Here is a 12728-nt window from a genome sequence, read left to right as displayed (position 1 = left end):
GACCACGGGGTGCAGCTTGGCAGGGTGACTCCTTAGGGAGATGGATGTGACCCATCCGCTTCCCTGAGCCCTTTGCTTTGGGGTGTCACCTAATGGAAAGGGTGGCTTGCATGTGACAACCCAAACCTGTGATGTCCCTCCCTGAGAAGGGACCTGAAGCCAAACGCTGCAGGTGAAGATGGGGGACCCGGTGATGCGGGGTCCCTCTCTGCCACAGGGACCGAAATCGCTTCACCGCAGCGGCTTTGGACTCGGTGTTTTCAGGAGGGCTGCCCAGGCCCAGCAGACACATCACTGGGGGGGGGTGCGGGTGGTGTAGGGGGGACAATGTCCTCTGGCAGTGCAAGAAGCAAAAAAAAAAGGGCTCTTCAGCTGAAATGACGCCTGAAACACTCGGGGTATTATCAGCCAGGGCCGCCCCGATGGCTCAGGACAGAGACCCTGCTGAGCGGGGACAGTGCTGCCTTGTTCGGGGTTTCTGGAGTGGGAGTGATGGGGATGGTTGGGATTTGGGGGCTGGTGTGGGAGGGACGCTCTGGGGCTCACCCAGGAGTGTCCCCTGTGTGGGTCCCTCCAGGTGGGCTGGGGACACCCCGAGGGTCCCAGTCCGGCTTGGCCGGTGGCTGGGGCTGCGGGATTTCGCCAGCAGCCATGGCAGTGGCAGGACTGTGGCAGGCAGCGGTGGCGGGGCCATGAGCGGTAGCAGTGGCAGGGCCATGGCAGGCAGCGGTGGTGGTGGCTGGACTGTGGTGGGCGGTGGTGGCAGGACCTTGACGGGTGGCAGTGGCAGGACAGTGACACATGGCAGCGGTGGTGGCAGGACCATGGTGGGTGGCACGGCAGTGGCAGGACCGTGACGGGTGGCGGTGGCACGGCAGTAGGCATTGTGCAAGCGGAAGGGCCCTGAGCTGGCCGTGGTGCAACGCTGCTCGACGCCGGCTGCGGGGTGGCCCAGGGGTTCCCACCCCTTTGGGCGCTTTGGTCCCCCAAGGGCTCTGGCACATCCGCGGAACAAGTGGGAGTAAGGCTCCGGAGCAACGGGGGCGTAACAGAGCCCTGGTGGGGACCCCCTGCCCTGCCAGGACCCCTGGGACCCGCTGCGCTGCCACGACCCCCGGGACCCCCAGCCCTGCCAGGACCCTCAGCCCTGCCAGGACCCCCATCCCTACCAGGCCCCCCCCAGCCCTTCTGGGACCTCGGGGGCCCCCAGCCCAACCGGGACCCCAGGACCCCCATCCCCACCGGGGCCCCGGGGACCCCCGGCCCCGCCGGCCCCTCCCGGCCCGGCGGCGGCCGCTGCAATGCCGGCGGCGGCCAGGGTAGGAGCTGTGCTCCGGGCCGGGCCGGGCCGAGCCGAGCCGGGCGGCGGGGGAGCGCCGCGTCCCGCACCCGCCGGGCCACGCCTGGCCGCTGCGAGCTGGGCACCGGCACCGGGACCTGCACCGGGACCCCGCACCCTGCGCCGGGGCAGGTAATGAGGCCGCCACCGGGAGCGGGAGCGGGAGCGGCCCCCCCGAGGCGTGCGACCCCGCGGAAGGGCCCCCGATCGCGCCGTGGGAAGGCGGGCAGCGCAGCGGGACGGGCAGGGGGCGGCGGGAGGACCCCCACCTTGCAGCCCTCGGGTCGGAGCGGGGAATCCTGCCGGGACCCCCGGCCTTGTCCGGACCCCCCAGCCCTGTCTGGACCCCCCGACGCTGTCCGGACCCCCCAGCCCTACCGGGACCCCCAGTCCTATCGGGACGCCTCCCCGCCTTACCAGGACCCCCGGGCTTCCAAGCCCCACTGGCACCCCTCAGCCCTACTGGCACCCCCCAGCCCTGCTGGGACCTCAGGGGTCCCCAGCCCCACCGGGACCCCCCCAGACCCACTAGGACCCCCGAACCCTACCAGGACCCTTGAGGTCCCCAGCCCTTCTGGGACCTCCAGCCCAGCCGGGACCCCCCAGCCTTAGAGTGACCCCCAGGGCCTCCAGCCCTTCTGCCGCCTCCCAGCCCTACCGAGCCCCACGGGACCCCCACCCTTGCTGGCACCCAGTGCTCGCAGGCTGGCAGCCGTGACCATCCCACGCAAAAGGGGGTTCTCCTCCACTTTGGCACCCCATCCTGGGGGTCCTGGGCCTGCAGCCGGGGGGGGTCCCAGGTCTCTTGTCCAGCACGGCCCCGTTCCCGCACACTGCCCTCCCTCTGAGCTTGGGGGGACCCCAGTGGGCACCCTTGGGGTGGGTGACCCCCGGTGCAGGAGGCCTGCAGTGCAACCCCCCGCCCCACTGAACAGCCTCCCCCCTCTCCCCGGTCCCCCGCCGGTGACGCAGAGCTGCCGAGCGGTGGTTTCCCAACAGGGAAGTCATTTTGTGCATGCCGGCACGGGCCCATGAGCCGCCCTCCCCGGGGGCCACTGAAGGGCCAGGCCCCATCACCCAGGTGGGCTGAGACCGGACACAACTCAGCGCAGGGGTGGGCAAACGGGGAGGGGGGCACGTGAGACCCCCAGCTGGGGGGAGCTGGGGCGGCTGCGGCCTGCAGGACCCGCCACCGACAACCACCCGGAGCCGGGAGAGCGGCCAGATCTGGCCCCAGCCGTCACCCTTCACTGGGCACGGGGACGTGAGGCCTGGTGGGTGCTGGGGGATGGGTTTGGGGGCAGGGAGGAGGGGTCCAAGTGGGGAGTTGCAGCAGCTTGAACCCCTCGGGGTTTGTACGGGGGTTCGCTGATGGCTTGTGTGAGGCTGAGCCTGCTCCTGGGGGGCTCCCTGCAGAGGCTCTTCCAGTGCCCTGGGGACTGGTTGCGATGCTGAATTGGGGGGTACCCCCCCACCCCGAAGGCCTTTCCGCTGCGCTGCCGGATCCGACAGCGAGCTGGGGTGTTATGGCGGGGGCCGGCTCCGGCAGCCTCATTTCCTAAGGAAATGGGGCTAGAAAGAAAAGGCAGCCCCCCCGCCCCGCTCCGTCTGTCCGTCCGTCCGTCCACAGCCAGGGGGAGAGGCCAAGTTTGGCAGGGGGTGCTGGGGGGTGCTGGTGCGCGGGTCTGGCGTGGGCACGGCCCCGGTTTACGCCACCCCAGACGTGTCACAACCTGCCCGTTCTCAGCAGCTGCACTTGTGGCAGGGGGGGCTGTGGGCCAGGGCCCAGGCGCCAGGGTGAGGGGCACAGGGGGCTCTGGTGGGGGCTCCTTCCGTCGTTCCTTGGCCTCCAGGCTGGGCCCCAGGCTGGCAGTGGAGTGGGGGAGTGGGCAAGGCCAGGCACCCGCTCCCCCTCGGTGTCCTGACGCCAAGGGGATGGGCTGCAGGTGCTGCGCGGCCGTGGGGTCGTTCGGGGGAGCAGCCAGGTCACCCTGAGGCCGCATCCTGCCCGCTGGCCCTGCCAAGGCTGTGAATGGGGACAGCGCCGAGGTGATGCAATCCCGCAGGGACGGAGCATCCCTAGGCACCCAAAGGGGGGCTTAGCACTGCATTTTGGGGTCTGCTGGCCCCGACACCGAGCAGTCACGGCCACGGGCCCTGCTCCTCCCTGCTGCGGGCAGGAAGCGCCGGCCGGCTGCCGCGGACTTTGGACCCATCCGGTGTCACCGGTGCAGGGGCAGAGGAAGGGACTTTTCCTGTTTGCCAGCGCGGTGGGGTCCGGCGCCCATCTGCCACTGCGGCCGAGCTCCGGCAAAACTTGGCCTTGTCTCGGCACAGCTGCTAGCTGCCCCCCACGCTGGCGTGGGGACTCTCTGGCGGCTGATATAAGCTTGTGCTCAGGCCACAGCTCTTCGTGGGCGGGTGAGTTTTGTGCGTGCCGCCGGGTGCTTTTGCAGCGTAGAAGTTGTCTCTCCTTGGGGTGGGGAGCACCCATTTTTGGGGTCAATCCCCCTTTCCATACCTGCCTTGGCTACCCCAGCTGGGGCCGTGGGTGTTTGGGGTACAGTCCCACCAGCCAGGCAGAGCCCCTGTTTATTTCCCCCCCCCCCATCTGCTTTTTGAGCCGGAGCGGAAGAGCTCAACCTCCGGCCCCTTTTCGGAAAGACCGGGATATTTATAGCCGCCTGGCTCAGGGAGTTGGGATTTGCTATGGCTGCCTCCGTTCCCCCCCCATCCTGCCGCAGCATCCCTCAGCCGCGTCCTGCACTGGGGCCAGGGCCGGATCCTGCCCTGGTCACGGGGACAATTCTTCTGGGTGGCTGAGCGATGCCAGGGGTCCCTGGCTCCGCTCGGTCGATAGGAAATGGATTTGGTGTTGATTTGGGGAGTTAGAACTGCAGGCATCACCCCTCCCTTCACACCTGCAGCTGGCTGCTCCTCTCCACGCCGTGCCACCCTGATCAGGTCCCCCCACCTGTCCCCATGGAGTGACCCTGCACGGGGGTCTCTGCACCGGTGCGGCCCCCCACCGGCAGCCAGCCCGGCACGGAGGGAAGCTGGCCGCCGTGAATATGAGTGACTTCTGGCACAAGCTGGGCTGCTGTGTCGTAGAGAAGCCACAGCCGGTGAGTAGCTTCAGCCTGGCTGGTTCAGGGGCGGGGGTTGGGGTCCTGGGCTCAGCAGGGACTGATGGCCTTCATCTGCTTGCAGAAGAAGAGGAGGAGACGGATCGACCGCTCCATGATCGGGGAGCCCATGAACTTCGTCCACCTGACGCACATTGGCTCTGGTGACATGGCCGCAGGCGAAGGCCTGCCCATGGTACCCTACCCACGCGCACGGTTTGGGGGGTGGGTCTCATGGTTGGGTGGTGGGTGTCACTGTTGGTGCGCTGGGTGTCACGGTTGGGTGGTGGGTGTTGATGCTGGGTGTCATGGTTGGCGTGACGCAGCCTGATGTTTGGGTGATGGGATGGCACAGGGGGGTGGTGGGTCTCATGGCGGTGATGCCACATCTCTGCGCCTTCCCCGCAGACTGGCGCCGTCCAGGAGATGAGGTCCAAGGGTGGACGGGAGCGACAGTGGAGCAACTCCCGGGTCTTGTAGACTGTGAGTACCCTGCCACGCGGGCAGCTGTGGCAGCCCCGAGCACCCGCTGCCCCCCTCCAAGGCACCGCCGCTAATAACACACCCAAAAGGAGACCCTGCTTGTGTGGTTTTGTAACCCAGCCTCTTGGACTTTGCAGATTCCTGGCTTTTTCAGCCCAAATTTGAACTGCCTGATTCCCAACCGGAGGAGAAGCCGACCTCGAGCGCTTTAACCCCGCGGTAATTTATGCAGAGCAATCCTCGCCCAGCTCCCGGTGGCTTTTGGTTGTCACCCCTCCCCCCAGCAAATCCCTCCTTCCCGGAGGCATCGGGTTGGTGACGCGGGGAGGGAGCAGGGACAGCAGCCCCCACCTCGCACCCGACCGGCATCTCAGCCGAAAAGACGCAGCTGCCCTCACAAAGCGTGCCAGGAGCTGCCGGGCGCAGCCAAGATGTGCCAAATCCTCCTCCTTTTCCCTTTCTCCACACCAGCGTCTCCCACGGGCCCCTCTTGGCACTGGGCCACGGTGCCTTGGTTTTCCCAGGGGACTGGGGCCTGTCCTGGTGCGGAGGCTGATTTGGTGTCCTCCCAGGAAGGCGTGGAAGAGCAAAACTGGGATTAAAGCCCAACGCTTCGGTATCTCACTGGCAGCGGCTCAGTGCCGACACCACCACCAAGCCCACGGTGCCTCCAGCTGGCATTTCCACCGCCGGTAAACTGCCACCTTCCTTCTTTTTTTAGTTTTTTTTTTTCTTTTTTTTTTTTTTTTTTTTTTTAAAAAAGCTCAAAAAAACCAACTAGGCAGCCTCCGCCACCTCGGAGGCAGGACTGTGGTGGGGTCACCTCCACCCGGGATCGCCACCAGCGTTTCACCAGCACCGGCCGAGGCAGGACGGGGCCCGACCCAAGAAGGGACTCGGGCTCCCGAATTCAGGCGCGGGTGTATATAGTTTAAATAGCGCCGGGATTAAATATTAAATAGCACGTGCCAGGCATCACGGCCAGGCGGCAGAGGCTTTCCTCCTCGCCATGCTCCATGCCACGCTGGGATGCTCCTGTGTGGAGCTGTGCTTTTCCAGCCCCACGGTGCGCTTGGCCTTGGTAAGCCAGTGCCGATGCTTGATTCGGTTTTCCCTCCCCTGGGAAAAACAACCCAACCTTGAAATAAAACCCTTGTGCTGGCCCGAGGAGTGTGTCTGTGAGCTGCCCGCGGCTCCTTGCCTCCCTCCTCTGCTACTGGTACTGCCAGATTTGCCAAGAAGAGCCGAGACCCACCGCCCACACTGGGCACCGTGCTCCCATCCATGTCCTTTATTCACCCATGGGTGGTCAGGGACGGCGTCGGGTCTGCCAAGAGCCCCCCATCCCACTGCTGTGCGTCCCTGCGCGTCCCCATCACCGCGTTGCAGCCCGGCTGCCATCCCAACCCGGCTCTAACCTGTGGGGGAGAGAAGAGCATTGGTAGGAGGCAATGCATGCATCCCCCTTAAACCCCAGCCCTGGGGAGGGGGCTCACCGCCGGACGGGCTCGGGGATGTGTGCTGGCTCCAAGGGGACGAGCCGGGAGAGCTCCCGCAGGCTGGCAGCAAACCGGACCTTGCCGCTGAAGGTGGGGCTGGGGGAGATGGGGGCGCCGAGGCCCCCCAGCTCGTTACACCCTTGTGTGATGGGACTGGTTCACCAGGAGCTGGCACAGGAGGCACCGGTGAGGAGGCGAAGGTCCTCGTGCAAGGCCTTGCACACGTGGGTGCAAGCAGCCCTACCTGAGAAAGGGCTGGAAAAGCGTCACAAGCGCCTTGATGTACCAGGTGGGGTGGACGATGATCACAGCCTGGAGACTCCTCCGGAGCCTGGGAAGGATGGGGATGCTCCAGGGCTCGCCGCCATCCCGGCACGCTCGCTGCCACCCCCGCTCCGGCACGCTCACTGGGAGCCCTTGCACGCTCACCGCCGATCCATCGCTCGGTAGCACCGCTTCATCCAGCTGAAGGAGGGGATCTGTCCCTGTGCTGCCGCCCCGCTCAGGCACACCAGGATGTAGCGGTCGGCCACCGTCCTCTCCAGGGTGCCCATGATGTACCTGGAGGGGTGGTGCAACCCATGGGCTTGGGGAAACTGAGGCATAGGGCATATGGGAAGGATCCCGTCCCCCCGGGACCCCACCTGAGCAGGTTCTCCATCACGTAGCTGTACCGGGGGATGCTGCTATCCGGGAGGTGGCAGGCGGCGAAGAGCAGGATGGCGCCGAAGCCCTCACTGTCGTACCCTGGCCAGAGTGGAGGGTGGCACAGCCAGCGCCTGCCGTCCCCCCCAGACCCCGCGTGCTCAGGGAGGGGACCCAGGAGTCCCACCCCGGGCACCCGGCCCCGTGTTACCCCCGTGGGAGAGGACTCGGCTGTAGGGCTCCACCACGCTCAGATCTACGCTCTCCTCCGGCTGCTCGTCCTCTGTGTCCGGCTCCCACCGGCTGCCAGCCCCTTCGGCGAAGGCCCAGGCGTGCGGCAGCTCCTCTGCAGGCAGCCGGTTAGCACGGCACCAGCGGCGAGGCACCGGGGGTCCCCGCGCCCCCACCCCGGCCGGGTCTCACCCTCCCACTCGAAGCCGTCGCTGCCTGTGGGTGTCTCTAGCGCATCCAGGTCGAGGTCGATGCTGGCGTTGGGCGAGCGATCGGTGCTCTCGGTCCGCTCCAGCGCCGGCAGCCGCCTCCGCATGCGCCGCGGGGCACCCCCGGCCCCCAGGCACTCCTCCGGCAGGGGCCTGGCAGGGACAGGGGGTCAGCGGGACCCCGGGCTGGGGAGCAGGTTTGGGGGTGCCGCTCCCATCACTCCCTTACCCAGGGAAGTCTTCATCCTGCCACTCCTCGCTCAAGTCCAGGCCATCCCCGGTGGCCATCCCGGTGGCCATCCTTGTTGCCATCACCTGCAGAGAGACGCCAGCCCCGTGGGGACCAGCCCCCGAGGGGTTCCCCCCACCGAACTGCCCCCATTTCCAACCCGTCCTGCCCTGTTTGCAAACTGAAAACAAACGGCACACCCCGCTGCAAGGAGATGGCCCAGACGCTCCGCAGGGAACCCCATCGTGGCCCCACTCAACCCTCTACGAGTCCTCAGAGACTCCCGGCACCGGGGCTGCTCACCTCTGGGGAGCCTCTCTCCCCCTGTGGCTCCCCACCGATGAAGGGCTCCGGTGACGGCACTGGTGGCTCATCCAAACTGGTTTGGCCGCATTCGCAGCCGGCAGAGGCCACAGCTCGTGGTGGCACAACCGGTTTCCTCCTGGCTGAGCTGGATTTGGGGGTTCGGCCGCACCGAGCCCCCCCCCCCCCCCCCCCAAAATGCTCCTCTGATCCAGAGGGGATATTGGCAGGGGGGTCTGCACCCCAGGAAAAGAGACGGTTCACCCCCTGGGAGGGTGTGGGCCATGCCAGGCACCCTGGGGTGAGTGGGATGATGCCAGACCCGTCATGGAAGAAGAGCCAAGAGCCAAAAGTGGAAGAAAAAAATGGAAATTTAATCCTCTGAGTCTGTGGGTGACAGTTCTGGGCCAGCTGCGTGTCTGGACGCACCAGCCGGGGCCCCCCACATCCCCTCGAGGGAGGAAGAACAAGAACTCGTTAACCCCCCCCCTCCCCCAATGCCTTCATGAAGTGTGTGCAAGCACTGCCCTGGCCCTGCTGCCCACAGGGTCCCCAAAAACCCACCCTGGGGGACCAAACCCCAGCGGGGGTGGGGGGGGCGACAAATAACGAGGGCCTCCCTCCATCCGGGAGCTGACCTCTAACGAAGGCAGGTGAGTTGTACTGAAGGCGGCTGCAACCCCTGGTGCCTGGGCACCCTGCCAGGACCTGCCCAGGGACCCCACCTCCTCATACGGACCCCAGAAGTCTCTGGTCACCCACTTTTATTTTGGGGAGCCGGGCGGCTGCCCAGCAGCAATGCGGCTGACCCGCTCCAGGACATCCTGGGGGCAGAGCGGGGGCACGGCCTGGGCCAGCGGACATTCTTCCACCAGGCTGTTCATCGGGGTGGGTGGCGGGACCACCTCTTCCTCCGGACCCCCAGTAACGCCTGGCCCCCCCAGGGCTGCCCGCAGGATGGGCAGGACCTTCTTCCGCGACGCCAAAGCATTGCCCTGGGTGTAGGTGCCCAGGCAGGACCAGGGGCTCAGGAGGGGCTGGAGGTGCAGGGATGGCATCGTCGCCTCCTCCAGCGCCCGGCACACCTGCAAAGGAGGGAGCACCGCGGCTGGGACCCCCTAGCACCCCCCAAGATCTCTGGGGGGCTTTTGGGGCAAACTGCAGCCGAGAACTGCCTGGCTGCTACCCCAGACCCCCGTGCTGAGGGACGGGGGTGCCTGGGCACGCCCCTCACCGTGCTGCGGAGTGTCTCATGCTGGCTGTAGACAGCGAGCTGCCGGGAGGGCTCGTTGCGCTCGTTATAAGAGATTGTCATGGCCACCAGCCCCGCATAGCCCTGAGCCTGGCAGAAAGCATCCAGGTCCTGCAGCAAGCTGGGCCGGCGTAGGAAGGTCTGGAGGGGGAGAGACACTGGCATCATGCTGGTGTCCCCATTGTGCCACTCCCCACCTCAGTTCCCCCCATGCCGAGCCTCACCTCCAGGTCCACATAGATGGCACTGATGGCGAGGGCCAGCTCGTCGCCGAAGAGGACTTTGAGGTCCTTCCGCAGCATCTGCTCTGTCGTCAGCCCTGGGAGGCAAAGAGGGGCCAAGCGTGAGCCCCGGGGACCAGTACCCGCTCCCAGCCACACCGTGGGTGCCACCACCCCAGCACACGGACCTGAGACATCAAACTTGGCTGCCTGCAAGGCTTCAAAGATGGTGTCGCGGGGTGGCAGCTCGGGGAACCTCGCCTCAAGCAGGGAGACACACGCCACGTCCCTGGGCGTCACCTTGCCGGCAGCCGGGCTCAGGTTGATGCAGTCCAGGAGGATGGTACCTGTGGCGGGGGGACAACCGGGGGCCATCAGTCATCACCATCCCCCTCGGACAGGGCTCAGCGAGGGCCCGTCCTCACCGTGCAGCAGTGTGGCCGTGGTTCTGTCCAGCACACCCGGGGGACCTTGGGCAATCCGCTCCGTCACCAGCGTGGCACAGGAGCCCACCAGCTCTGCTGTCACCTGGCAGCCAGGAGCTCGGTCCCGTTCCAACGGCCGGTGATCAAGAACCTCCACCACAGCCTCTTCCAAGGCTGCATCGGTGCTAGTGGGCGAGACAGGCAGGGTGAGACCCCCAGCATGGCCCTGCTGTGTAGCTGTGAGGCGTCACCCCCAGCAGAACCTGGAAACCCCCTTTGTTCCTCTCCTCCTACCCTAAAAACACCCCAGAAAGGGGAAGGTTTTACCCACCCTGGGCCAAAAGCAAGCGAGGAAAAAGCAAGGCTTTGGGTGGGTGGCCCTGGCTGTCCCTGCGTCCCCCTGCCCCGGCTCACCCGGGCAGGACGTGGTGATCGACCAGCGTCAGGGAGAGCAGCCCGGCGCGGTGCAGCCCCCCCAGGTCGATCTCATCCCGAAAGATGAGGGAGGTGGCGGGGATGCCCTGCTCCCGCAGCAGGAACGTTGTCTCCGTCCGGAGGGCGAAGTCGGCACGAGGGATGTTCAGCACTGGGATGAAGGTGGCTTTGGGAGCTGGGGAGGTCTGTGGCGGGGATGACACCCGGTGAGGCATCCCCCAAGCCACCATCTGTCCCCGAGCCAGTGGGCAAGCCTCACCTTTGCCAGGAAATAAGCCAGGGCCAGGGCCGAGACAGTGGAGTCCAAGTCACAGGCCTCATTGCCCATCACCACATGGATCTCCTGGTGACGCCGGACATGCTCCTGCCAGGGCAGGAGGCATCAGGCATGGCAGCAACGCATCCCCATCCTCCAAAGACTCCCAGGTTGGTCCCTTCCCCTTCCCCGCCAGCATCCCTGGAGCCACTCGTCGCAGACGTCACCCACAGCTGCCACCCACCAGTACCCATCTCCCAGCTGCTGCCAGCAGCGGACAGGCTGACGGCATCCCTGACCACATAGCCCGGCACCCTTGGGACCAGACTTGGCTGGGATCCATTTCTGGCATGAAAGCCCCACATTTTGGGGGCGCGTGTGTGAAACCAGGTGCATCGTGGCCTCGGCGAGAGCGGCAAAGCCCAGCCCGGCCATGAGTGACTGTGGCAGCGGGGACGGGGACCTTCCCAATCTGGGGACAACATTGCAGCCCTGGGAGCCTTTGGTATTTTAATCCCAGACCAAGGTGGCTTTTCCAGATATGGTGAGTTTGGGGCTGGCTGGCCCTCAAAATGCGACATTTCACCCCTTTTTTGTTTTCTTGCCTGCAGCAGCAAGAAAACAATGTCACCCATGTCACCCCACAAATTCCCTGTCCCCAGATTCTGGCGCCTGTCCTGTCATGCTCGAGGGAGCTGCCCTGTCTCCAGGCCCTTTTTTGGTGACAAGTATTTCATACCATAACCCAGTTTCGCTCATTTATTTGGTACAAGCCAAGGAAGTAAACAACTGAGTGCTGCCTGCAGCATTAACCCCGTTAATTAACAGGGGACCTGCACCCTGTGCTGCAAGACAGGGGACGAGGCTGCAGGGGTGGGGTAGGGGGTGCTGGGGAGCCCCCCCGACTGTGGGGCTGAGGGGCAGCACGCAACCAACCCCTCTCTCCAGGGAAGATGGATGCACCCCACTCAGGGGCCTTGACGCTGCGCACGCTGCTCCCCTGGGCATGCAGTCCCCACGCACCCTGCTTTCCTGGGCACGCAGTCCCCCTGCACCCATTTCCACTGGGCACCCCACTTTCCTGAGCATCCAGGCTCCATGAATCCAAGCCCCTGCACCCTGCTCCCCCCAAGCCCCCTGCACCTTGCTTTCCTGGGCACCCAGTCTCCTGCCCACCTTGCTCTCCCAGTCCCCCCTGCACACCAGTCCCCCCGCACCCCAACACCCTGGGCCCCCAGGCCTCCTACACCCCAGACCTCCCGCTTTCCTGGGCACCCAGTGTCGTTCTCCCCCCCGTCTCCCCCAGCGCCCTCCCCCACTCCATCCCCGCTACCTGCAGAGCTGCCCGGTTCCCCTCCACGAACCGCTCCATAACGGCGGCGATCCACGCCCCAACCCGCCCAGTCCGGCCCAGTATAACCCAGTACGGCCCAGCCCACCCCGACTCTCCTCAGGCCTTGGCGGCGGGGGTGTGGCCTCCCGCGAGGGCTGCCGGGAAAGGGGCGGGGGCAGAGGCGGGGGCTACGCCCCCCGCCGCTGTCCCTGCCCCCTTCCCGGCAGCCTTCGCGGGCGCTGAGGGGGCTCTCGGGGTAATGGCGGGGTGGGGGCGACACCCCTCAACCCTCCTCCCAACTCCCCCAGCACCCCAATCCGCCTTAACACCCCCCCGAACCCCCCTGGCACCCCAACCCCCCCTCAGGCACCGCCAGGTGGGCTGTGACCCCCCCCGCGACTGTATTACACCCCCAGGTCGCATCACCCCCCCCTCAGAGTAGTGGCCGTGGCCTAGTGGTGTGGGGCGAGCCCTAGGCCCGTGTGCGAGCCAGGGATCTGTCGGTGGGAGAAACTGGGGGGGGGCCTCCCCTCAGCCCAGTGCCAGGCCTGCGAAACGGGTTAAAACCCCAGGAAACTGGTGGTTTTCAGTGTCAGCCAGCACCCAGGCCTCGCCCCGATGGCCGGCGGCTCGGTGTGCAGGAGGGAGCTGGTGACGGGGCGGGTTGCAGGCAGCTGCCTGCTCTCTCCACCCCTCCTGGCTGCCTTCCTCCTCCTCCTCCTCCTCCTCCTCCTCCTCCTCCT

The 12728-nt window shown here is 66.2% G+C and overlaps 3 protein-coding genes across 8 annotated transcripts; 1 reads left to right on the top strand and 2 right to left on the bottom strand.

Moving 5' to 3' along the window:
• Positions 1-1336: 1336 nt before the first annotated feature.
• Positions 1337-6114, top strand: CDC42SE1 (CDC42 small effector 1). Of its 4 annotated transcripts, none has more exons than XM_040577854.1 (5): positions 1337-1471; positions 4267-4464; positions 4550-4660; positions 4873-4947; positions 5085-6114. In XM_040577854.1, exons 2-4 carry the CDS (start codon positions 4411-4413, stop codon positions 4942-4944), a joined length of 237 nt encoding a protein of 78 aa, XP_040433788.1. In that variant the 5' UTR covers positions 1337-1471; positions 4267-4410; the 3' UTR covers positions 4945-4947; positions 5085-6114. The 4 variants fall into 4 exon arrangements, with proteins under 4 accessions (XP_040433788.1, XP_040433791.1, XP_040433790.1 ...); XM_040577857.1 differs by lacking the exon at positions 1337-1471 and adding an exon at positions 1880-2420; XM_040577856.1 differs by lacking the exon at positions 1337-1471 and adding an exon at positions 2480-2613.
• A 109-nt stretch (positions 6115-6223) lies between these two features.
• Positions 6224-8301, bottom strand: BNIPL (BCL2 interacting protein like). 2 transcript variants are annotated; one of them, XM_040618841.1, is made up of 9 exons: positions 8064-8301; positions 7761-7846; positions 7515-7684; positions 7303-7437; positions 7091-7193; positions 6876-7007; positions 6691-6777; positions 6444-6542; positions 6224-6365 (listed from the first exon to the last, which is right to left on the bottom strand). In XM_040618841.1, the coding sequence occupies exons 2-9, from the start codon at positions 7841-7843 to the stop codon at positions 6323-6325; spliced, it is 852 nt and encodes a 283-aa protein (XP_040474775.1). In that variant the 5' UTR covers positions 7844-7846; positions 8064-8301; the 3' UTR covers positions 6224-6322. The 2 variants fall into 2 exon arrangements, with proteins under 2 accessions (XP_040474775.1, XP_040474776.1); XM_040618842.1 differs by having other exon boundaries at positions 6224-6614.
• Positions 8302-8416: 115 nt separating this feature from the next.
• Positions 8417-12124, bottom strand: PRUNE1 (prune exopolyphosphatase 1). Of its 2 annotated transcripts, none has more exons than XM_040618712.1 (8): positions 11986-12124; positions 10656-10760; positions 10376-10581; positions 9962-10146; positions 9725-9883; positions 9540-9634; positions 9298-9456; positions 8417-9148 (listed from the first exon to the last, which is right to left on the bottom strand). In XM_040618712.1, the coding sequence occupies exons 1-8, from the start codon at positions 12022-12024 to the stop codon at positions 8828-8830; spliced, it is 1269 nt and encodes a 422-aa protein (XP_040474646.1). In that variant the 5' UTR covers positions 12025-12124; the 3' UTR covers positions 8417-8827. The 2 variants fall into 2 exon arrangements, with proteins under 2 accessions (XP_040474646.1, XP_040474647.1); XM_040618713.1 differs by lacking the exon at positions 11986-12124 and adding an exon at positions 11708-11802 and having other exon boundaries at positions 10656-11676.
• Positions 12125-12728: the final 604 nt, after the last annotated feature.

This window comes from Falco naumanni, chromosome 20 (assembly GCF_017639655.2).
Source record: "Falco naumanni isolate bFalNau1 chromosome 20, bFalNau1.pat, whole genome shotgun sequence".
In the NCBI taxonomy this organism is placed as follows: domain Eukaryota; kingdom Metazoa; phylum Chordata; class Aves; order Falconiformes; family Falconidae; genus Falco; species Falco naumanni.
Note: the sequence above shows the minus strand (reverse complement) of the source record. Positions and strands in the feature narration are given on the sequence as shown.

Coding starts and splice junctions, on each gene's coding strand:
- PRUNE1 (XM_040618712.1), bottom strand. CDS start 12,024: ATGGAGCGGTTCGTGGAGGGGAACCGGGCAGCTCTGCAG. Junction 10,761..11,985: donor GGAACCGGGCAGCTCTGCAG/GTAGCGGGGATG, acceptor CTGCCCTGGCAG/GAGCATGTCCGGCGTCACCA. Junction 9,884..9,961: donor CACGGCCACACTGCTGCACG/GTGAGGACGGGC, acceptor CCCCCGCCACAG/GTACCATCCTCCTGGACTGC.
- CDC42SE1 (XM_040577854.1), top strand. CDS start 4,411: ATGAGTGACTTCTGGCACAAGCTGGGCTGCTGTGTCGTAGAGAAGCCA. Junction 4,465..4,549: donor TCGTAGAGAAGCCACAGCCG/GTGAGTAGCTTC, acceptor ATCTGCTTGCAG/AAGAAGAGGAGGAGACGGAT. Junction 4,661..4,872: donor CAGGCGAAGGCCTGCCCATG/GTACCCTACCCA, acceptor CCTTCCCCGCAG/ACTGGCGCCGTCCAGGAGAT.
- BNIPL (XM_040618841.1), bottom strand. CDS start 7,843: ATGGCAACAAGGATGGCCACCGGGATGGCCACCGGGGATGGCCTGGAC. Junction 7,008..7,090: donor GTGATGGAGAACCTGCTCAG/GTGGGGTCCCGG, acceptor CCACCCCTCCAG/GTACATCATGGGCACCCTGG. Junction 6,366..6,443: donor ATCCCCGAGCCCGTCCGGCG/GTGAGCCCCCTC, acceptor TCTCCCCCACAG/GTTAGAGCCGGGTTGGGATG.